Consider the following 23,908-nt stretch of genomic DNA (forward strand, 5'->3'; position numbering starts at 1 on the left):
AGAGTCAATCCTAGTAGGTCATAGAATAGACTGCAGAGCAATAATTCTCAAGGAAGGGCTTTTTCCATTGACACAGCTGCTCCTGTTTAGAATTATGTCCCCAGAGAGGCTGCACTATATTCACGAGGTGAAGGCCGAATGAACCGGAGTAACTAGAACTCACTTAGCTCTTAGATTGGTGAGGTTCTGCTCCTCGCCTGGATTCACATACAAATATCAAAATCAGGGAAGTTGCTGCCCTGGTGTTCTATAGGAGGTTTCTGTCTACCCTCTAATCACCTTAGGGCACTGGTTCTACCATTAACTAATCTACAAAAGAGGTTACAGTGTGCGTCTTCCTCGGGTTCTAGAAGTGGGCAGGAATTAGCGGGTTTCACAGGAAAGGTTCGAATGTAAGTGATGTTTCCTAATGCTGTCACTTCAATGAATAAAGGCTCTAGACATCTGTGCCAAGCTGACTCCTCCAAATTTTTCTTTTAAATATCAAAAGAAAGTTCAGAATTTGGCATTCTGAATTAGAATTCTGTATCAGAGCCAGACTTCCCACTGTTTCTGCATCAAATAAGTTCTGGCCCTTTATGCTCTGAGTGGCTTCCTTTCATGATGGCAGCTTTACTGAGGCCCCAGCCCAGGTGTCTGAGAGGAGCCCCTGGCCCAGGTGTACACCCACAAAGCCACAGGGAGAAGAGAATCAGCATCCCATTGGGACGGAAGCCCACACCCTGCATTATGGAATTTCTATAAGTGCTTACCCTTGCTTTTTCCCTGCATACGAATATTAACATCTGTTTTCAGAAACCTGGACACCTTAACGGAAGCAAAAGGTTTAGAAAGAAAAAAATTAGATTTTATTCAAGATAAGCAAAGGATAAGAGTGAATCATCAAGTAAAACCATTCAAAGTCACTTCACAGATATTTTGTCAAGGAACCCACCAGTGAAAGCCCAAAGAACCAGGAATAAGTTACATATGCCACATTTTTACTTTCATGAAAACAACAAGCAAATAAGCTGCTACTAAGAATTTATTCCTTCAAGAGAAGGAAGTCCTAAGATTCATTGCAGGGTCAGTACAGGTTCAACTCAGTTCCATGGCCTCTATAAAAAATCGTGTCCAGAATCATCTCCAAAGAAAAACAAGTCTAAAGAATGTTCTATATGGTAGTTTTTACTGTGCTGGCCGTCTCATTCTTTGGAAACTTGTACTCTACCAACAGAAAAGTGAGCCTTCAGCTATCTGAGCACTGTGTCCCCTAGTCTTTGCCTAAACAGTATTTTCTGAACATACAGCAGCACAGAGGGAGAAGAGTAACTTAAGGGCAAAGAAGAAAAACTGAGGACATAGGTATGCTGTGAAATATGTATTTTAAACTAAATAACCATAGTTAAATAATATATTGCCAAAACCCACTCTATGTATCTTGATTCTTATTTATCCCATATCAAGTATAAGTGTGGAATCTTTTATTATGTATCTCTAAATTCCTGACTGAAATCATTTCCAATAAATTGTTGGTGGTCAAGAGATGTACGCAAAATTTAAATGTCAATAATTTTTCAGTGAGAAACTACTTTTTATAACTACTTGGGCATTATCAAAGTATAACTTAAAAACCTTTCTTTGTAATCATCTAAATTAAACAAATAATCCTTTTTTAAGGCACAAATCCAAAAGTGGCAAAACCACCATAAATTTAGCATATGGGACCATATTCTCCTAAAGGGCATTAGGAAATTCAGATAGAAGCTGATGTTACGGCCAGGGTGAAATGGACATGGGCCTAGGCCAGAGGCCCTTGCGTGCCAGTTCACTCTTTACAGGCTTGAGGGAAGGCGTGGAGGGGGCTTCCAGGGTTGCCACTTGGGGAGCTCAGTGCAACCGCTATTTATTAACCTGTGAGGAACCGTCTCAGTATTTTAGCAACTGATGCAGCTGTACCAGAACGAACTGGCTGAACAGCAGCTCTGCTCGCAGCTTTCTATAAAGGCAACTTGATAAAAATGGTAGATTATGGGCACACTGCTTTACATCAGTTTATTATAAAAGAAAAACAATTCCCAGAGACACAATATACAACATTCTAACTCCTAAATCCTTTTGCTTTTTTTAAAATACTCTTCTGAGACTAAACACTCTTTACAACCCCCCAGTCTGCTCAGCCCACACGACAACCCAACTCCTTGGCGCCCGCGTGCACAGGTCAGAGGTTCCAACAACCATGGCCACGGCCAACACAGTGAAACCACTCTCTAAAGTGGCTGAGCCCTTTGAGAAAAATTTAAATAGCTGCTAACTCAATCTAAATAAATAGTGAAAGGACTGTTTCTGCCCCGAAGAGTAAATCCCACACATCTGATGCTCAAGCTCAGGTCTTCCTGTCATCACTTGACACCTGGAAGGTCCGGTAAAATATTCACCGATTTGTTAATCCTAAGAGTGCTACTTGTGATCCAGATGGGTCGAAATAAACGGTCAGGATATCTTCTAAAAAGCCCATGATGGCCCTTTTGGATGTGTCGCCAGCCAGTGCCTGGACACTGCTTATGTGCTCCAGGGCTGTTTTGACCATCTGGTCTCTTTCCTGCGGGCTGTGGGGTGCTCCAGTGTCATCTCTCTCTGTTCCTGATTTTAAAAACTGTAGGATATAGGACTGGACCATGTCCCCGTTCAATTCAAGGGTTTCTTTGATGCAGGACAGGTCTGAGGCGCTGGCCAAGCTCAAGAGGTGAATCAGCGCCTGGCAGATTTGGGTCCGTAGGCTAGCACAGTACTTGAATTCCAAAAAGTCTGTGGTGTCTTCGCTCTTCTGTAAGGCAGTGACCAATGCATTCCAGATCTGAGCGTACTGGTCAACAGACCCATAGTGCTCTCTCTTGCCCGGGACGGAAAGGGCAGCGGCAGATCTGATGCGCACTTTGAAGTTCTTACATGACGTCACAACTGATGTCAGGGCATTGTAGGCCTGGGAGGTCCACAGGGCTGTTCCTAGAAAGAATCCATAGTCATTAAAGCAAATGAAGGTTTAAGAATAAGTGGGGTGAGAGGGAGAGGGGTAGAAGGAAGCACATACACTAGTGCTCAAGTTGGTCATTTTATGTTTTCATTTAATTCTCACAATGACCCTACAAGATCGGGGTGGTGAGTGACTGGGATCCTAGGTAAGTGGCCAAGTACCGGCTCCCAAAGCTCTCCTTTTCCCTAGATGAGCATGACATGTGCTCAGGACCTCTGCTACCCTGAATAGGAACTTTGGTGACTTAGAAAGAGGCTCCTTCTCTGGGAAGACGCTCGTCTGAGGGGGTAAGGCTTGGTGGGAGGAGCAGGGACTGAACTGCAGCCCCACCTGTCCTCTCGGCTGGGTGCTTCTGAGCAGTGCGCAAAGTGCACAACTGTACGCCCAGCCCTGCTCATGCTGGCAAAAGGCCATTTCACCACCCAGATTAGCATCTAGACCCTGCTCTGGACGAAGCAAGTCATGCATTTTATTGCAAAGAAAAAGAAAATACTGTCTAGGCAGTGACTGGGGAACAGAGGACTCAGATTAACTGAAGGCTCAATTTTCTAATATTGAGAAGATGATGCCTAGATTCCTGGCTCCTCTCGCTTCCTGTTGGCCCCAGGAAATCGGCCAGTTTTATTCCTCGTCAGTTACCACTTACTCCATTTCGGGAGTTCTCAGTCCTCAAGGTGGGCAGCAGAGTAGAAGGCAGCTTCCCTAATGCTCCCAGCCCTTCCCAACCTCTCTGATGTCTCTGAAGACAGGCAGCAGATACCCAGCTTCCGTGAGCTCCAACCCCAAAGGTTACTTCAGGCTGTTTCCTCAGTGGAAAAAGCCACGAGGCTACATCTCCACTGGCTCCCGGCTGACTGGTCCGCCTGGACGCTCTTGGCAGTAAAGGGGAGCAGAGCCAGATTTCCCTAACCTGATGCAGGCTCTGCTGGTCCAGAATGGCTTCACCTCTCCAGGAACACACACTTATGTTTCAAATCTTGTCACTGAGACAAATATGTAAGGTAAATGCTGGCAATTCAAGCGACTGGGATTTGGAGGCTGCGATCCAGACACCCAAGCAGCTGTCAGCCACTGATGATCTATCAAGGTGCACAGCATGTCATTACTCAGAGGCAGATCCCTAGGCAGCATTCCACTTCAGTACCAAGGGCACATACGGAATTTCCCATTTATACTCTCTTTCTCCCAGGTCTGTTTTCCCCTTTACTATTTTCCTGATTGTTAAAACGATAGATGCTCACTGTAAAAAACTTAGAAAATGAAAGCAGATAAAATCCTACTCATCATCCCATTCAGAGGCAACCACTGTTAATAATTAGACTAATTTCTTTTCAGTCTTTTTTCTACCCATTTATTGAGATCGTACTGTAGAAACAATTTTCATATCCTGTTTTAATTTGCTTAACATCAGAAGTATTTTCCCAGATTACCAAAAACTTTTTGTAAACCTAATTTTAAGTGGCAACAAAGTATCTCTCTGAATATATATACCATGATTTATCTCACCTTTCCCCTAAACTGGGGTGTTCAGTATGTTTCCATTTTTTAAAACATTATGAATAGTACTGTGGCTTTAATAACAATGCACACTGGTGTGTGCTGTCCAAAGAGGCCCTCCACCAGAGAGAAGAGGGAGATGATCTTACCTAAGGGAAGAGCAGAATTTTTAAATACATTTCCCATTGCGTAACAAGCATTCCATCGGACTTTCATGGCAGCCTCAATTAGAACAGTAGAAATTAGGGCCTGGATAGCCTCCTCAATGATTTCAGCAAATCTGGGTTTTTCTATATGAGATGGTTGCAGAAAATGAAGCAAATTACCAAGGGCCCGGACTGCATTGCTTTTTACCTAGAATCAAACGTAAAACATGCTAAAGACATGTGTCAGAAAGTATAATTTCCACTTAAAAAACCCAGGAGGCCCAAGACATCTTAAAGCAAGAGAGATAATGAAAAATGCAGCCTGTAAAGGCGCAAGTTCTTAGAACTCGGCAAGGTCTTGTGTGGTTAACGTCCTGAGCCATCAGAGAGGTGAGGTTCTGCAGAGCTCCTTGCCCTGATTTTTTTAATGTTAGACTGGACTTCAGAGAGGTCCATTTTCCTTGTTGTATAGAGATGGTGTGCAAGGCCCAGGGGCAACAGGACACTGGGGGTTTGCAGCAAGGCTTGGAGGAAAAGCTAGGTTTCATAATTCCAGTCAATACTTTTCTGCTAGACTAGAGTCTCAACCTTTGCAGCATACTAGAATCATCTGGGAAGCTTTCTTTTTTAAAAACCAATTCTGACTAAATTAGCCTGATGTAGGGCTTCCCAGAACCACTGTACTAAATTAAGCACTTGCTATCAGTCAGGTACTATGCTAGGTGCTATTAAAAAAAGGCATCTTGTCAATGGAACAGGATAGAAAGCCCAGAGATAAACCCAAGCACATATGGTCACCTTATCTTTGATAAAGGAGGCAAGAATATACAATGGAGAAAAGACAGCCTCTTCAATAAGTGGTGCTGGGAAAACTGGACAGCTACATGTAAAAGAATGAAATTAGAACACTCCCTAACACCATACACAAAAATAAACTCAAAATGGATTAGAGACCTAAGTGTAAGACCGGACACTATAAAACTCTTAGAGGAAAACATAGGAAGAACACTCTCTGACATAAATCCCAGCAAGATCCTTTTTGACCCACCTCCTAGAGTAATGGAAATAAAAACAAAAATAAACAAATGGGACCTAATGAAACTTCAAAGCTTTTGCACAGCAAAGGAAACCATCAACAAGACGAAAAGACAACCCTCAGAATGGGAGAAAATATTTGCAAACGAAGCAACTGACAAAGGATTAATCTCCAAAATATACAAGCAGCTCATGCAGCTCAATATTAAAAAAACAAACAACCCAATCTAAAAATGGGCAGAAGACCTAAACAGACATTTCTCCAAAGAAGATATACAGATTGCCAATAAACACATGAAAGGATGCTCAACATCACTAATCATTAGAGAAATGCAAATCAAAACTACAATGAGGTATCACCTCACACCGGTCAGAATGGCCATCATCAAAAAATCTACAAACAATAAATGTTGGAGAGGGTGTGGAGAAAAGGGAACCTTCTTGCACTGTTGGTGGGAATGTAAATTGATACAGCCACTATGGAGAACTGTATGGAGGTTCCTTAAAATACTAAAAACAGAACTACCATATGACCCAGCAATCCCACTACTGGGCATATACCCTGAGAAAACCATAATTCAAAAAGAGTCATGTACCAAAATGTTCATTGCAGCTCTATTTACAATAGCCAGGACATGGAAGCAACCTAAGTGTCCATCGACAGATGAATGGATAAAGGAGATGTGACACATATATACAATGGAATATTACTCAGCCATAAAAAGAAATGAAACTGAGCTATTTGCAGTGAGGTGGATGGACCCAGAGACTGTCATACAGAGTGAAGTAAGTCAGAAAGAGAAAAACATATACTATATGCTAACACATATACATGGAATCTAAAAAAAAAGGTTCTGAAGAACCTAGAGGCAGGACAGGAATAAAGATGCAGATGTAGAGAATGGACTTGAGGACATAGGGAGGGGGAAGGGTAAGCTGGGACGAAGTGAGAGAGTGGCATGGACATATATACACTACCAAATGTAAAACAGATAGCTAGTGGGAAGCAGCCGCATAGCACAGGGAGATCAGCTCAGTGCTTTGTGTCCACCTAGAGGGGTGGGATAGGGAGGGCGGGAGGGAGACGCAAGAGGGAGGAGAAATGGGGATAAGTGTATATGTATAGCTGACTCACTTTGTTATACAGCAGAAATTAGCACACCACTGTAAAGCAATTATACTCCAATAAAGGTGTTAAGAAAAAAAAAAGGCATCTTGGAATCCAATGAGGTATATGTAACAACTTCCATGTTACAGAAGAAATTCACCTTCGTAGAAGTTAAATAATGCACCAAAGGTCACTCAGCTAGTAACCAGCAAGCCAGGATTTGAACCATGTCTGCCTGGCCCTAAAGCTTAGGTCTACATTTTAAAAACTTAATAGTGTAACAGGGAATGTTCAAAGCCAAGCTGCTCATCTTTCTGACTTGTCTATTCTACTTAAAGATTTTTGGAAAAAACCAGCTACATGGACATATCATGGAGCAGTCTTACAAATGGCACTGACGGGCTTCCCTGCTGGCGCAGTGGTTAAGAATCTGCCTGCCAAGGCAGGGGACACAGGTTCGAGCCCTAGTCCGGGAAGATCCCACAAGTCGTGAAGCAACTAAGCCCGTGTGCCACAACTACTGAGCCTGCGCTCTAGAGCCCGCGAGCCACAACTACTGAAGCCTGTGCACCTAGAGCCCGTGCTCTGCAACAAGAGAAGCCACTGCAATGAGAAGCCCACGCACTGCAACAAAGAGTAGCCCCCGCTCACCGCAACTAGCGAAAGCCCGTGCGCAGCAACAAACACCCAACGCAGCCAAAAACAAATAAGTAAAATAAATAAATAAAATAAATAAATTTAAAAAATAAAATAAAATAAATGGTACTGATATTTTTCATGAGACAGGAAAGAAACTGTACAAGTGTGGCGTGTACACTATATACCCTGAGTACACCCTCAATCTCCTCTGAACAGGGATAAATTTGGTGGGATAAAACTATAATACACGAAGTATCTAACTGAAGAATATTAGGTTTTGCTGTCAGTCTACCTTGTCTTTATCCTTGGATGCCTCTATAGCTGATCGCAGCATCTTCAAGAGCAGGAGGCCAGAGAACTCTTCCTGGAAACTTGGGTCTGGTGTTTCCCTGTCCCACCCAAAGCAGGCAAAACATGTTAAAAGGTAAAGCCCAGTTAAATATAGACATGTACAAATTATATTCATTCAGTATAACTATAAAAACAGCTCCAAAAATCTGTTCAGATTATACCAAGAACTTACAGTTTATACCTTTTGACCTAGTAGGTCCACATTCTTTTGGATGTAACCAAAAAGAATATCTCAAAATGGAGAGGTTTCATGCACGAAAATGTTCAATGCATATAAAAGCCTAAAATAACATGAATGTTCACTTACAGGGTAATGGTGACATAATCATCACATAGTGATGACTGTGTAATAATACCAATTTATAAAAAGTCAGTAGAAGTCAGGAGAATGCTTATACATGTTATATGTTAGAGTTAAATGACAAAAAGCAAGACACTTGTGTATGAATAAAGCAGTCGCCTCTGGGGAGGGAAACTAGGGGATTAAGGTAGGAGAAAGGCTTTATACTGCATACCCCTTTGTACTGTTTGAATTCTTTTTTTAACCTGTGAATATATTACTTAAAAAAATACAAATACAATATTTAAAAAGTAGGGCAACCATTACTAAGGTTTTGGTTTTATAATAGGGCTCAAAGATATCCTCTTGGGACCTTAGGCTTGGAAGTCACCCAGGAGAAATGAGCTGAGTCACCCACATGTTGACAATCAGAGTGTCTGTCAGGTTGCCTAGGGACCAGGCTGCTTTGGCCCGGACATTGAGAGACTTGTCTTGAAGTGACATCAATATTGCATTTGCTGTGTCTGCAACAAATATGACATCCTGTAAGATAAACAAAACAAAACACTGTAGTCACTTTAGGAGTTCACACTGCTACCTTGAAATCTCAAATTTATTTGCAGATAAAGCTGTAAGCCTTTACCACAAATCTTTATTTGGAAATCAAAATTCCTTTACTCAATCTATTTACTCTTCTTCTATATTACAATTTGGACACTCATTAAAATCCCAGGGGAAGGTCTCCCACAATTCTGGTATGTGCCATGCACACCCAAGGAGCCTATAGATTTTGCTCTTGTGAACATCTTATAACTCGGCCTGCGACAACTGCCTATGAATCCTGAGCTTGGCTTGATTTCCTCCTCAGGAAGAGATGTGGACAATGAAACACATTTCCAAAACACATCCTGTTCACTTACACACTTCTCAGAGAGATAAAGGTCACAAGTAAGAGTGAAGGAGAAATTTATTTCCTTCTTAGTAAAAACTCTATTAGCTTTCTAAATTATTAGTATCGTACGGTAATGTCCCATTTCATTTTTTCCAATTATCCACTGATTTAAACATTTACTGTTCGAGGGTCCTGGCCAGTGGACAAAATCGTTAAAAACAAATGAACTACAGGCAGTAGCATATTTTAGTAGCAATTAAGGAAACCAGATTACAAAGCAATTTAATTTCCTTTACTGTCCAACTCAGGAGCTCTATATCCACCAAAGAGAGTAAGAAAATGGACTGTAAAGAGGCACAGTGGAGCTACACGGGCTCACTCTGACCTGTCTGAGACAAGGAAAAAGCACGTAGACCCCAAGGGCCCGAGAGGTCGCAGCTTTCACTAAACGGTTCTTGCTGTCGTTCAGCCCCAGCAGCATGGTGATGCACAGGATCTGCCTGTCACCCTGCAATGAGAAAGGTTGGCCAAGGAAAAGTGCGAATGAAACAGCCATGAGCCGATGCCTTCGACAAGTGACTGTGACACACCTGTGTTGAATCCACATTCAGGAGTTGACCACAACTGAGCCCTTGAGGCTAACCTGACAGAGAACAAAGGTTCAACTCAGATCCAGTTATCAACTGAGTACCCACTCGGGGCAGGGGTACACACAGCATCGTGTGTTTAACCTCCACCATCGTGAGTCAGGTCATTTTATTCTCCTACTTTAGTCAAGCTGCCTTCCTTATAAAAACTAATTTACATAAATAAGAATGGATGCAAATGCCATTAAGGATTAAAGGAAGTAGCAGTCTGAACACTATGTGTGTTGGGCACCAAGCTAGGCGTTCTTACATGCTTCACGTTATTACTCACATCATTTACATTTTATAGGTGATAAAACTAATTTTTAGAGAAGTTAAGATAACCAAAGAGCTAGAAGGTAGAAGAGCTGAGATTTAAACCAGCCAGGATTTAAATCCAAAGAGCTGGGATTTTCTAACTTTTGGATTTGAAATCTTTCTGAAATCTGACTTCAAAGCCTCTGCTACTTTCACTTCTCTCCCCCCGCCTTCTAAGCACAGGGAGTAAAAGCTCCTCTGAGACATTAAGACGTCAGTGCTACTCCCCACTGCCCTCACCCTACACTCAAGTAGAACATGCACCTTTTCCTCAGAGATAATGTTGAATACTGGTGCAAAATGAAAAACAGTCAAAATCAAACTCAAGCTCTCATGCTCAGCGTCACAAATTAAAGATGATAAAACACCGCTAAGGTTACCAGCAGATTGCTGAAGGCTTCCGGCAAGATGGAAGACAGGGCATCACAGGCGCTCGCCTGCAGAGTCGGATGCTCTGAATTCTGCAGGGCTCTGGGTAAAGGACCGTTCAGCATCGCAGTCCAGAACATCACCACCTGGAACAGAGGCACGGTTACAACTGCAGCCCAAGAGACAACAGTGGGACCAGCTCGACGCTAAGACCACCACGAGTAACCACAGTGATGAAAAGTTTTTCCTTAAAGTAGTAGCTTACTGTAAATACTTTTACTAGTACTTCTTCCACAGCAATGAAAGGAACTTTAGAAAACAACTAATTAAATGCTTCCATTTCATCCATTAGGAAACTACAGTCTGCTACAGTAAGGCAGCAATAGTGATGATAATAATGGGGAGGAAGATGAGGATGAGGATAACAATAACAGCAGCAGCAGCTGTTTTTCAGAGAGCTTCCCACACGCCAGGCATTGTTCTAAGTGTTTTACACATATCAACTCATTTTAATCTTCAGACCAACTAAATGAAGAATATATCCTTATCTCCATTTTCACACCAGGAAACTGAGGCAGAGAGAGATAACGTTAGTGGGCAGCAGAGCTGGTCGAGAATCAGATCAAATGACACCCAGCCAGGGCTTCCCTGGTGGTGCAGTGGTTGAGAATCCGCCTGCCACTGCAGGGGACACGGGTTCGAGCCCTGGTCCCGGAAGATCCCACATGCTGCGGAGCAGCTGGGCCCGTGAGCCACAATTGCTGAGCCTGCGCGCCTGGAGCCTGTGCTCCGCAGCAGGAGAGGCCGCGATGGTGAGAGGCCCGCGCACCGCGATGAAGAGTGGCCCCCACTTGCCACAACTGGAGAAAGCCCTCGCACAGAAACGAAGACCCAACACAGCCATAAATAAATAAATAAATAAAATTTAAAAGAGATAAGCAAAACATTCTCTCTATAAATTTGATCTTTAAAAAAAAAAAAAAATCTAATTTGTTTAAAAAAAAAAAAAATGACACCCAGCCAGGGCTCTTTCAAACCTCGAGGGCACAAGGGTCGGGGGCCCCGAGCAGCCCAGAGGCCATGTGCCCGAGTACAAGAAGCACGGGATCCAGAGGAGGAGCTGGGGTGGAGTTAGCCCTTCAGCTTCTGCTTCCTGTCTCTGCAGCCTCAGGCAAGTCACTGAACCGGTCTAAGCTTTGGTTCCTCTTCAGTAAAACAGGACAAAGAGATTACTTGGCAGAGTTTGTGTGATAATAAAATGTAAGACTGTGTGTAAAGTCCCTAGGACAGTGCCGGGTGCACAGTGGAGATTCTTAAATTGAACAACAGGCTCTGTTTTCAGCACTTTGAAGAATTTTCTCACTTCAATGCCCCTCAAGGTAGGCATCTGCAGAGTACCTTTAACCGTCTCCTTTCCATGCTTTATAAAAACCCTGGGATTTCATGCCCCATGTGCAAATCTGTCTGGGGTTTTGGTGTCTCCATTTCCTGCCCCATGGACTTAGTCCTCAGTTTTGCCATGCACTCACACACCAATTCTTTCACCCCACAATCCTAGCTCCTGGACACCCAATCTGGGTCCTCCTGCCCCAAACCAGAAGAATGTGGACAGGTGTGGTTGCCAGCCTCCAACATGGCCGACAATGAATCTCACCTCCTAATGTTCAGAAGGCCATCCCCTCCCACACTGACTAAGGCTGACCTGTGTAGCTAATGGGGTATTGTGGGAATGACAGTGCAGAACTTCCGAAACTAGGTTATAAAAATCCGACAGCTCTGTTTTGCTCACTCTCGATTCATTTGCTAGAAGGGAGACCGGCTGCCTTGTCAGGAGAACACTCGCGCAGCCCTCTGGAGAGGTCCTCATGGGAAGGAACTGAGTGAGATCTGCCATCAGCCAGCGCTACCTTGCAAGGTATGCAAGTGATCGGGCCACCTTGGAAGGAGCTCCTCCAACGCCCATCAAATTTGGCTGACTGCAGTCCCTGCCAGCATCCTGGCTGCAGCCTCATGAGACCTGAGCCAGAACCATCAGGTAAGCTGCCCTCAATTCCTGGTCCACAGAAACTATGTGAGAGAATAAATGTAGGATATGGTTTTAAGCTGCAAAGTGTTTAGGATAATTTATCACTCAACAGATTAGTAATACAGAAAGTATATCCCTTCTTTACATATGAAACAACACTTAAGTGCGAACAGTTAAGAGTCTTGCTCAAAGTCACTTGGAACAAGGGGAGAAGTCTGGATTAAACCCAGGTCTGTCTGATAGCAAAGCGCAACTCAACTCCCTGCAAACAGTGACATTTCAGTTTTAGTGGCAGTCTAGGGAAGGGACTAGAGCTAGACATTCTTTTCTTGAAATTTATTTATTTTTGGCTGCATCGCGTCTTCATTGCTGCGCACGGGCTTTCTCTAGTTGTGGCGAGCGAGGGTGTCTCGTGGTGGCTTCTCTTGTTGCGGAGCACGGGCTCTAGGCGCGTGGGCTTCAGTAGTTGTGGTGCACGGGCTTAGTTGCTCCGCGGCATGTGGGATCTTCCCGGACCAGGGCTCGAACCCGTGTCCTCTGCATTAGCAGGCGGATTCTTAACCATTGCGCCACCAGGGAAGCCCGAGCTAGACATTCTTAATTCTAGCATTCCATCTAGGGTGATGGAAATTGTGAAAAGAAAAAGAATAGGCAGGATGAGGAGGGCAGAGGGAGAAAACATCCCTAATGTTGAGTTGATTTGGTTTTTGGCTCTAAGTAGAAGGTTTTTTTTGTGGGCTCACATGTTCCTCCTCCAAAGAATAACTGGCACAGTGTGGGGCAACACACACAAGCTCAGACCACAGAACTGAATGGGAATAAGGGGGAGGGGCCTGGCAGGGAGGGGCTAAGGGAATTAAGACTCACTGAGCATCTACTATTTGCCAGAGTCTTCACATCTCATTCAATCTTCCAAAAGTCCAGTGAGTTAAGGATTTTTACTCCTCTTTACAACAAGGAAACTATGTTCATAGCCACATATTCATTAAGTGGTTTAATCCCATGTCTTCTGATTCCAAATCTTGGGCTCTTCCCACCATTCTAGTCTGTCTCTTGGGCACACTGTGTAACCAAACTAGGTTTTGTGGGGGAAAAAAACTCCCCAAAAACTGGTTCTTCTATTGCTGGCTGTATGTTACACATAATCTTACCACACACTGAACAGCAAATAAACTGAAATGCAAATAAAACCTATTCATCCTAGATTATAAACCATAATTTCTGATATTGGAAAAAACCATACTCTACACCACTTTATCACTGAGCCTCAAAATAAAACTGACTGAAGCACTAAGAAAAGAGAAAACCATGAATATACATTTACTTACCAAGGTGACTGGCACTCTCTGATCAGGTGCTATGGAAGAATCTGGTTTATATTGTTGTATTAAGCCTGTACCCAGTTCTTCCAGAAGCTGCCAAGATAAAAGAAAGATTATCAGAGATCAGTATTAGAACCATGGAGGTAAAAAGCCACTTCAGTTTGGAGATAACCTCAAATCAAGGGGAAAAGTAATTTCCAACTGATTTTCTTTCTTTTCTCAGTAACTCCTATCTCAGAGGCATTCTTTCCAGGAGCAAAATCACCAAGTATATATTGTTAATTTATTACCAAATCAATTCTTTGGGTTTACATGTAGAGCTGAAAATAGAGGAAGGTACTGATATCACTTCCCTACCTGAAGCCTCCTAAAGAAACTCAGAATTGATGGACATGCAGCAGAGGGAAGAACATAAAAGGAAGAGAAGAAAGAAGCACACAGCTTTTTTTTTCTTCTTTAAAATTGGGATATAGCTGCTGTACAATGTTGTGTCAGTTTCCACTGTACAACCAAGCAAATCATCTATATGTCTACCTATATCCCCTCCTGGATACCCCTCCCACCGCCCCCATCCACCCATCTAGGTCACCACAGAGCACCAAGCTGTGCTCCCTGAAGCACAGGGCTTTTAGTGAAAATTACCTTTGCTCCATGAAGCTGGACAGACGGATCTGCCTCCCCCAGGCACTTGCAAATCACCTCTCCAAGCTCCATCAAGTAGACCTGAGTCATTGAAAAGTAGCCCCTTGCCAGATGAGCCAACACCTGCAAAGAAAACAGGGGATTAACCCCAAGACCTGAATGCAGGACTGCAATATCCAGAAGTATTTCAATATTTCAGAAATCACTCACGTTCAACAAGGGGCTGAAATCTGATGTTAATGAAATGAAGAACAACCATAATCTTCAATTAAGTATATCATAAAATTTTATGGTGCTTTATAATTTACAAAATGTGTTTCATTTAGATTATCAATATTATCACACTTAAGCCTGGGAACAATTTATCTACTGGTAGGTATTTATTGAGTATTTCAGCTGAAGAAACTAAGACTGAAAAAGTTAAAGGTTAAAGAGGTTAAAGGACATGTTCAATATTAACCAGATAATTAGCAGACCCTAGCACCAAAAAACAAATACTTTAGGGTGTACAGAAAAAACAAATACTTTAATATTTTAAAAATATTACAGAAAAACAAATACTTTAATCTAGGGTGGTTTTCTTCCTTTGAAGGAGCAAATACTTTGTTGTCTCTAAGCAGATATAAGACCAAAGAGAAGTTTATAGAATATTAAACATTTATTTAACTTTCAGATGCAGAACTCAAAGATTAACTCTACAAATTCTTTCAGAATTATTATATAATCTATTATACTGACCTGCCATATAATACAAGAGGTGACTAAAATGGCTTGCAACAAAAGGGGATGAATGTGATATTTTACAACCAATCCCCCCCCCACCTACCCCCCCAAAACAAAACAACAAACAAAGCATTCACACCTGAAGTGTGAATTCACACACAACTCCCACTAACACCAATGACACACGGCTTGGTTTGACCTTATTTTCACAGACTTACTCCTCAGGAAGTAATCACCCCATGAAGAAAGGATGATTACTTCCATTTCAGAGATGAGGAAATGGAACCTCCTACCTGTAGGGCCTCCAGTCGCAAGGGGAAGGGCTCATAGGTGCTTCCTCCTGTGGAGGCAGCATCGCTACCTGAACAGGCATCTTCCTTGGGCAGAACAACAATGGAAATGCAAAGTCGAATGAGCCAGCAGGGCTCTGAAGACACCTTTGGCGAGCTAACTGCGGCTTCTTCCAGAAAGGGTCCTGAAGGGGCTTTCTTCCACCAATCAGGAGGACTGACGTGAGGAGTGGCTGAATTGCTATTGCTGAGTCCAGAAGAACAGGGCTGTTGTAAAAGTAGCTGGACTTCAGGTAAAGGTGCGTGAGTGGACACTATGGCCCCCAATAGTGTGAGACTTGACACACGAACATTAACATCTGTCAAAGGAATCAAAAAGAACCTATCACCACAGGAACAGCTACCATAAGGATCGTAACTATCCCTGCAGGCAATTAAGAATTATGGCTTCTTTGTTTAACCTGAATCTAATTAAACCTCTAGACCTAACTTCCAGTTTATGGGACAGAAGTGTAAGTTAACACTGTAAAGAAAATACCCAACAAATTGAGAGTATACGACATACTGTAAGACAACTGGCTTGGACCCTTCCAAAATCAGTATCATAAAAGAAAGAAAAAGGGCCACAGACTCCTCTAGAGTCAAAAAGACTAAAGTGAGGAGGCAGGACAAGATGGCACAGTAGGAAGACGTTGGGCTCTCTCCTCCCAGGGACAGGAAAATTACAACTGCATAGAGAGCAACTATCTCTGAGAATGACTGAAAGACTAGCAGAGAAGATTCTCCATAACTAGGGATAAAAGGAAAAAAAAAGCCACACTGAGACAAGTAGGAGGGGCAGAGACACGGTCTGGCAGGGACCTACACCCCCAGTGCTGTGGACCACAGGCAGGAGGGATTTCACAGCCTCAGAGGTCGGCTCTGAACCCCACATTGGGCTCCCCAGCCCAGGGGACATGCATCAGGAAGATGAACCCCCATAATGCCTGGCTTTGGAAACCAGCAGGGCTTACATCCAAGAGAGAGCCAGAGGGCTGCAAAGAATTGAGAATCCACTCTAAAAGGCTGTGCACAAAAACTCACTCACTCCAGGTCCTGGCACACAGACAGCAGTTTGAAAAGTGCCTGATCATATGTGAAGGAGATTCATTGACTAATATTAAGGCGTGTCACCAAGAGGTACTGAGGAGCTGGCGAGTGCCACTTAAAAATTTTTTTTCTTTGTCTCCCTCTCTACCTAGGTGGCCAGGCACTGGCAGGCACCAGTTTTTTTTTGTTTTTTTTTTGCCTGCGCCACACAGCTTGCAGGATCTCAGTTCCCTGACCAGGGATCCAACCCAGGCCACAGCAGTGAAAGCATTGAGTCCTAACCACTGGACTGCCAGGCAATTCCCAGGCGGTCACCAGTTCTGACTCTCTCCATCTAATTTACTAGCATCACTCAACCTGCCCTGGGTTCACCTGCGGATTTGACCCAGCTAGTGCTAATCTAATGCAGTCCCCAATTACAGCCAGCTGCACTGGGAACCAACCCTACTCCCTAGCACACCTGCAGAAAGCATGGCCCAGCCACAGCAAAAGGGCACATGCAACCCACACAGGAGACACTCCTGGAGCACCTAGCTCTGGTGACCAGGGGGGACCATACTACTGGGCCTCACAGGACACCTTCTATACTTAGCCACTCTATCAAGAACAAGAAATGTAGATGATCTACCTAATACATAGAAACAAACAGAGGGTTAGGCAAAATGAGGAGACAAATATGTCCCAAATGATAGAACAGGACAAAACCTCAGAAAAAGAACTAAATGAAATGGAGACAATCAATCTTCCAGATAAAGCGTTCAAACTAAGGATCATAAAAATGCTCTCTGAACTCAGGAGAAGAATGGAAGGACACAGTGAGAATTTCTACAAAGAGACAGAAAATATAAAAAAGAACCAATCAGAGCTGAATAAAATAACAAAAATGAGAAATACACTAGAGCAAACCAAATGCAGATTAGATGATACAGAAGAACAGATCAGCAATCTGGAAGACAGGCTAATGAAAATCATCCAAATGGAAAAGCAAAAAGAAAAAAGAAACAAGAAAAATAAGGATAGTTTAAGGGACTTCTGTGACAACATCAAGTGTACTAACATTCACATTATAGGGGTCCCAGAAGGAGAAGAGAGAGGGACAGGGACAGAAAATCTCTTTGAAGAAATAATGGCTGAAAACTTTCCAAACCTGGCAAAGGAAACATACATCCAAGTCCAGGAATAACAAAAAGTCCCAAACAAGATGAACCCCAAAAGACCCACACCAAGACACATTATAATTAAAGTCAAAAGTTAAATAGAGGGCTTCCCTGGTGGCACAGTGGTTAAGAATCCGCCTGCCAATGCAAGGGACACGGGTTTGAGCCCTGGTAGCCCCCACTCACTGCAACTAGAGAAAGCCCGCGCACAGAAACAAAGACCCAACACAGCCAAAACTAAATAACTAAATAACTAAATAAATTTACTTAAAAAAAAAAAAGTTAAATAGAGAATCTTAAAAGCAGCAAGAGAAAAACAACTAGTTACATATGGAGGAGCCCCAGAAGATGATCAGCTGACTTTTCAGCAGAAACTTTACATACCAGAAGGGAGTGGCACAAGATATTCAAAGTACTGAAAGGAAGAAAAACCCTTACAACCAAGAATATTCCCTCTGGCAAGGCTCTCATTCAGAATTGAAGGAGAGATAAAGAGTTTCCCAGACAAGCAAAAACTAAAGGAGTTCATCACCACTAAACTGACCTAACAAGAAATGTTAAAGGGACCTCTTTAAACAAAAAACACAAAATTATAAGTAGAAATATAAAAATTATGAAAGAAAAAAAATCTCACTATAAAGGCAAACATATAGTAACAGTAGTGGATCAACCACCTATATAGGTACTATGAAGGTTAAAAGACAAAACTAGTAAAATCCTATATATCTACAATAATTAGTTAAGAGATACACAAAACAGAAAGATGTTAAAGATGACATCAAAAACATAAAACATGGGGGTAGGGAGTAAATATGTAGTGCTTTTAGAATGTGCTCAAACTTAGCAACCATTAACTTAAAATAGACTGCTATATACCAGGTTGTTATATAATAACCTCATGGTAACCACAAATCATAAAACAATACTAGATAAACTCAAAAAACAAAGAGAAAGGAATACAGTAAGTCCCCTACATGTGAACCTTCATGTTGTGAACTTTCAAAGATGCAAACATGCATTCCATCAATGTCAGGCGTGAGTAAAATAGCAGCTTGCCCTCCATCTCCTAGCTGACGATCCTTCAGCTCTACCATCTCCCACCTCCACTCCCTCCTCCAGTCAGTAACTCTTCTTGCCTGTTCACTCGATGCCAGCCCCTGTAGGCCAGCCATTATACTGCACTACTGTACTTTTCAAAGTACTGTAAGATGAAAAATGTTTCATTTTTTGTGTTTGTTTTTTATGTATTATTTGTGTATTAATATTATAAACCTATTACAGTACAATACTATATAGCCAATTGTGTTAGTTGTGTACCTAGGCTAACTGTTTGACTTATGATCAAATTGGACTTACGAATGTGTTCTCAGAACGGAACTCGTTCGTATGTAGGGGACTTACTGTACAAACATAACACTCAAGAAAGTCATTAAATCACAAGAGAGCAAGAGAAGAGGAAAGGAACAGAGAAAAACAACAAAAATAACCAGAAAACAATTAACAAAAAAGCAGTAAGTACATAACCATCAAAAGTTACTTTAAATGAAAATGGACTAAATGCTCCAATCAAAAGACATAAGGTGGCTGAATGGATAAAAAAGCAAGACCCATATATATGCTACCTACAAGAGACTCACTTCAGATCTAAAGACGCACAGAAATTGAAAGTGAGAGGATGGAAAAAGATATTACATGCAAATGAAAATGAAAAGAAAGCTGGGGTAGTAATATTTATATCAGACAAAACAGACTTCACATGTACCACAGTGTTCACTGCGGCACTATTTACAATAGCCAGGACATGTAAGCAACCTAAGTGTTCATCAACAGATGAATGGATAAAGAAGATGTGGCACATATATACAATGGAATATTACTCAGCCATAAAAAGAAATGAAATTGAGTTATTTGTAGTGAGGTGGATGGACCTAGAGTCTGTCATACAGAGTGAAGGAAGGCAGAAAGAGAAGAACAAATACTGCATGCTAACACATATATATGGAATTTAAAAAAAAAAAGGTTCTAATGAACCTAGGGGCAGGACAGGAATAAAGATGCAGACGTAGAGAGGACATGGGGAGGGGGAAGGGTAAGCTGGGACGAAGTGAGAGAGGAGCACTGACATATATACACTACCAAATGTAAAATAGATAGCTAGTGAGAAGCAGCTGCATAGCACAGGGAGATCAGCTCGGTGCTTTGTGACCACCTAGAGGGGTGGGATAGGGAGGGTAGGAGGGAGACGCAAGAGGGAGGGGATACGGGGATATATGTATACATATAGCTGATTCACTTTGTTATACAGCAGAAACTAACACACCATTGTAAAGCAATCATACTCCAATAAAGATGTTAAAAAAAAATAGACTTTAAATCAAAGACTGTAACAAAAGACAAAAAAGTGCATTACATAATGATAAAGAGATCAATCCAATAAGAAGACTTAACACTTGTAAATGTATGTGTACCCCACATAGGAACAGCTAAATACATAAAGCAAATATTAACAGACATGAGGAAATACTGAGAGTAATATAGTAATAGTAAGGACTTTAACACCCCACTTATATCAATGGATAGATCATCCAGACAGAAGGAAACAATGTGTTTAAGGAAACACTGGCCTTAAATGACACATTATACTACCCTGACTTAATAGATATATAGAGAGAGAACATTCCACCCAAAACCAGCAGGAGACACATTCTTTTCAAGTGCACGTGGAACATTCTCCAGGATAGATCACATGTTAGGCCACAAAACAAGTCTCGATAAATTTAAGAAGACTAAAATCATATCAAGCTTCTTTTCAGACCAAAATCCTATGAGACTAGAAATCAACTATAAGATAAAAAACTGGACAAAACACAAACAAGTGGAGTCTAAACAACATGCTACTAAACAACCAATAGGTCACTGAAAAAAATCAAAGAGGAAATAAAAAAATACATTGAGACAAATGAAAATGGAAACAGTGTTTCAAAGTCTATAGGTCACAACAAAGGCAGTTCTTAGAGGGAAGTTTGTAGCAATATGGCCTACTTCAGGAAACAAGAAAAACCTCAAATAAACAATCTAACCTCATACCTAAAGGAAGCTAAAAAAAGAAAAACAAAACTCATAGGGGAAAATAAGGATCAGAGTGGAAATAGATGAAATAGATACTTAAAAAAAAAAAAAAAAGAAAGAAAAAGAAAAGATCAATGAAACTAAAAGTTGGTTCTCTGAAAAGATAAACAGAATTGATAAATCTTCAGCCAGACTCATCAAGAAAAATAGAGAGAGGGCCCAAATCAATAAAATCAGAAATGAAAGAGGAGATACAACCAACACCACAGAAATATAAAAGATCATAAGAGATTACTATAAACAGTTATATGCCAACAAATTGGACAACCTAGAAGAAATGGATAAATTTCTAAAAACATACCATCTTTCCAAGACTGAATCAGAAAGAAATAGAAAATCTGAACAGACCAATTACTAGTAATGAAATTAAATCAGTAATCAAAAAAACTCCCCCAAAACAAAAGTCCAGGACCAGATGGCTTCACAGATGAATTCTACCAAACATTTAAAGAATACTTAATATCAATTGTTCTCACACTATTCCAAAAAACTGAAGAGAATTCAATTTCCAAATTCATTCTACCAGGCCAGCATTACCCTGACAGCAAAACCAGACAAAGACACTACAAAGAAAGAAAATTACAGGCCAATATCCCTGATGAACACAGATGCAAAAATCCTCAACAAAATATTAGCAAACCAAAGTCAGCAATACATTAAAAGGATCACACATCATGATCAAGTGGGATTTACCTTAGGGATGCAAGGATGGTTCAGTATCTGCAGATCAATCAACCTGATACACTACATTAACAATATGAAGAGTAAAAATCATATATCATCTCAATAGATGCAGAAAAAGCTTTTGACAAAATTCAACATCCCTTTATGCTAAAACCTCTCAACAAAGTGGATATAGAGGGAACATACCTCAACATAATAAAGGCCATATATGACAAACCCACAGCTAACATACTCAACAGTGAAAAGCTGAAAGCATTTCCTCTAAGGTCAGGAACAAGACAAGGATGCCCACTCTTGCCACTTCTATTCAATGTAGTATTGGTAGTCCTAGACACAGCAATCAGACTAGAAAAAGAAATAAAAGGCATCCAAATTGGAAAGGAAGAAGTAAAACTGTCACTGATGACATGATACTATATATAGAAAACCCTAAAGACTCCACCAAAAAACTATTAGAACTAATAAATGAATTCAGTAAAGTTGCATAAAATTAATATACAGAAATCTGTTGCATTTCTATTCACTAATAACAATCCATCAGGGAAAGAAATTAAGAAAACAATGCCATTTACAATTGCATCAAAAAAATAAAATACCTAAGAATAAATTTAGCCAAGAAGGTGAAAGACCTGTATTCTGAAAACTATAAGACATTGATGAAAGAAATTGAAGACAACACAAATAAATGGAAAGATACATATACCATGCTTATGGACTGGAAGAATCAATATTGTTAAAATGTCCTTACTACCCAAAGCAATCTACAGGTTCAATGCATTCACCATCAAAATACCCATGGCATTTTTCACAGAACTAGAACCAGTAATCCTAAAACTTGTAGGGAACCACCAAAGACCCCAAATAGCCAAAGCAATCTTGAGAAAAAAGAACAAAGCTGGAGATATCACATGCCCTGATTTCAAACTATGCTACAACACTGCAGTAATCAAAACAGAATAGAGAGCTCAGAAATAAACCCACACTTATATGGTCAATTTATCTATGACAATGGCGGCAAAAATATGCAATGGAGAAAAGACAGCGTCTTCAATAAATGGTGTTGGGAAACCTGGATAGCTACATGCAAAGGAGTGAAACTGGACCATTTTCTTGTATCATATACAAAAAACAAATTAAAAATGGGTTTAAGACTTAAATGTAAGACCTGAAACCATAAAACACCTAGAAGAAAACATAGGTAGTACACTCTTTGATGTCAGTCTTAGCAGTATTTTTTGGATTTGTCTCCTCAGGCAAGGGAAACAAAAGCAAAAATAAGTAAGTGGGATTACATCAAACTAATAAGCTTTTACGCAGTGGAAGAAATCTTTAATACAATGAAAAGGCAACCTACTGAATGGGAGAAGATATTTGCCAATGATATATCCATGTGTGTGTGTGTGTTTATATATATATATATATTTCTTAAAAAGGAAATCATACAACTCTGTAACAAAAAAAACCAATCCCATTAAAAAATGGTCAGAGAGCTTGAACAGCCCTTTCTCCAAAGAAGACATACAAATGGCCAAGAAAAACATGAGAAGATGCTCAACATTACTAATCACCACTAATCATCAGGGAAATCAAAAGCACAATGAGATATCAGCTCACATCTGTCATAATGGCTATCATCAAAAAGACAAGAAACAAGTGTTGGCAAGGATGTGAAGAAAAGGGAACCCTCGTGTACTGTTGGCAGGAATGTAAATTGGTGTAGCCACCATGGAAAACAGTATGGAGGTGCCTCAAAAATTAAAAACAGAACTACCATACGATCTAGCAATTCCACTTCTGGGTATTCACTCAAAGAAAACAAAAACATTGACTTGATATATGCACCCCAATGTTCACTGCAGCATTATTTACAATAGTCAAGATATGGAAACAACCTAAATGCCCAACCTAAATGGATAAAAAAGATGTGGCATATGTATACAATGGAATATTACTCAGCCATTAAAAAAAAAAAAGGACTTCCCTGGTGGTGCAGTGGTTAAGAATCCGCCTGCCAATGCAGGGGTCATGGGTTCAAGCCCTGGTCCAGGAAGATCCCACGTCGCAGAGCAACTAAGCCTGTGCGCCACAACTACTGAGCCTGTGCTCTAGAGACCGTGAGCCACAACTACTGAGCCCATGTGCCACAACTACTGAAGCCATGGGCCTAGAGCCTGTGCTCCACAACAAGAGAAGCCACTGCAATGAGAAGCCAGGGCGCCGCAACTAGAGAAAGCCCGCACGCAGCAATGAAGACCCAATGCAGCCAAAAATAAATAAATAAATAAATTTATTTAAAAAAAAAAAAAGAAATCTTGCCATTTGCAACAACATGGATGGAACTAGAGGGTATTATCCTAAGTTAAATAAGTCGGACAGAGACAAATACTGCATAATCTCACTTATATGTGAAATCTAAAAAACAAAACAAATGAACAAACAAAACAGAAACAGACTTACAGATAGAGCAAATTGGTGGTTGCCAGAGGAGGTTAGGGGACGCATGAAATAGGTGAAAGGGATTAAGAGGTTACAAACTTCCAGTTATAAAATAATTAAGTCACAGGGATATAAT

General features: G+C 41.2%; 1 protein-coding gene across 1 annotated transcript in view; it reads right to left on the reverse strand.

The window, feature by feature from the left end:
* Nucleotides 1–825: 825 nt before the first annotated feature.
* The window catches only part of HEATR6 (HEAT repeat containing 6), a 44,209-nt gene continuing 21,126 nt past the window's right edge, over nucleotides 826–23,908 (reverse strand). Inside the window, exons 12-20 of the mRNA XM_036835838.1 lie at nucleotides 15,281–15,636; nucleotides 14,265–14,387; nucleotides 13,629–13,715; nucleotides 10,286–10,420; nucleotides 9,347–9,469; nucleotides 8,488–8,612; nucleotides 7,731–7,827; nucleotides 4,660–4,864; nucleotides 826–2,985 (exon numbers count right to left, since the gene is read on the reverse strand). Of these exons, the coding sequence (XP_036691733.1) occupies nucleotides 2,414–2,985; nucleotides 4,660–4,864; nucleotides 7,731–7,827; nucleotides 8,488–8,612; nucleotides 9,347–9,469; nucleotides 10,286–10,420; nucleotides 13,629–13,715; nucleotides 14,265–14,387; nucleotides 15,281–15,636 (1,823 nt within the window). The 3' untranslated portion in view covers nucleotides 826–2,413. The remainder of the gene's footprint in view (nucleotides 2,986–4,659; nucleotides 4,865–7,730; nucleotides 7,828–8,487; nucleotides 8,613–9,346; nucleotides 9,470–10,285; nucleotides 10,421–13,628; nucleotides 13,716–14,264; nucleotides 14,388–15,280; nucleotides 15,637–23,908) is intronic.

This window comes from Balaenoptera musculus, chromosome 20, assembly GCF_009873245.2.
Source record: "Balaenoptera musculus isolate JJ_BM4_2016_0621 chromosome 20, mBalMus1.pri.v3, whole genome shotgun sequence".
In the NCBI taxonomy this organism is placed as follows: domain Eukaryota; kingdom Metazoa; phylum Chordata; class Mammalia; order Artiodactyla; family Balaenopteridae; genus Balaenoptera; species Balaenoptera musculus.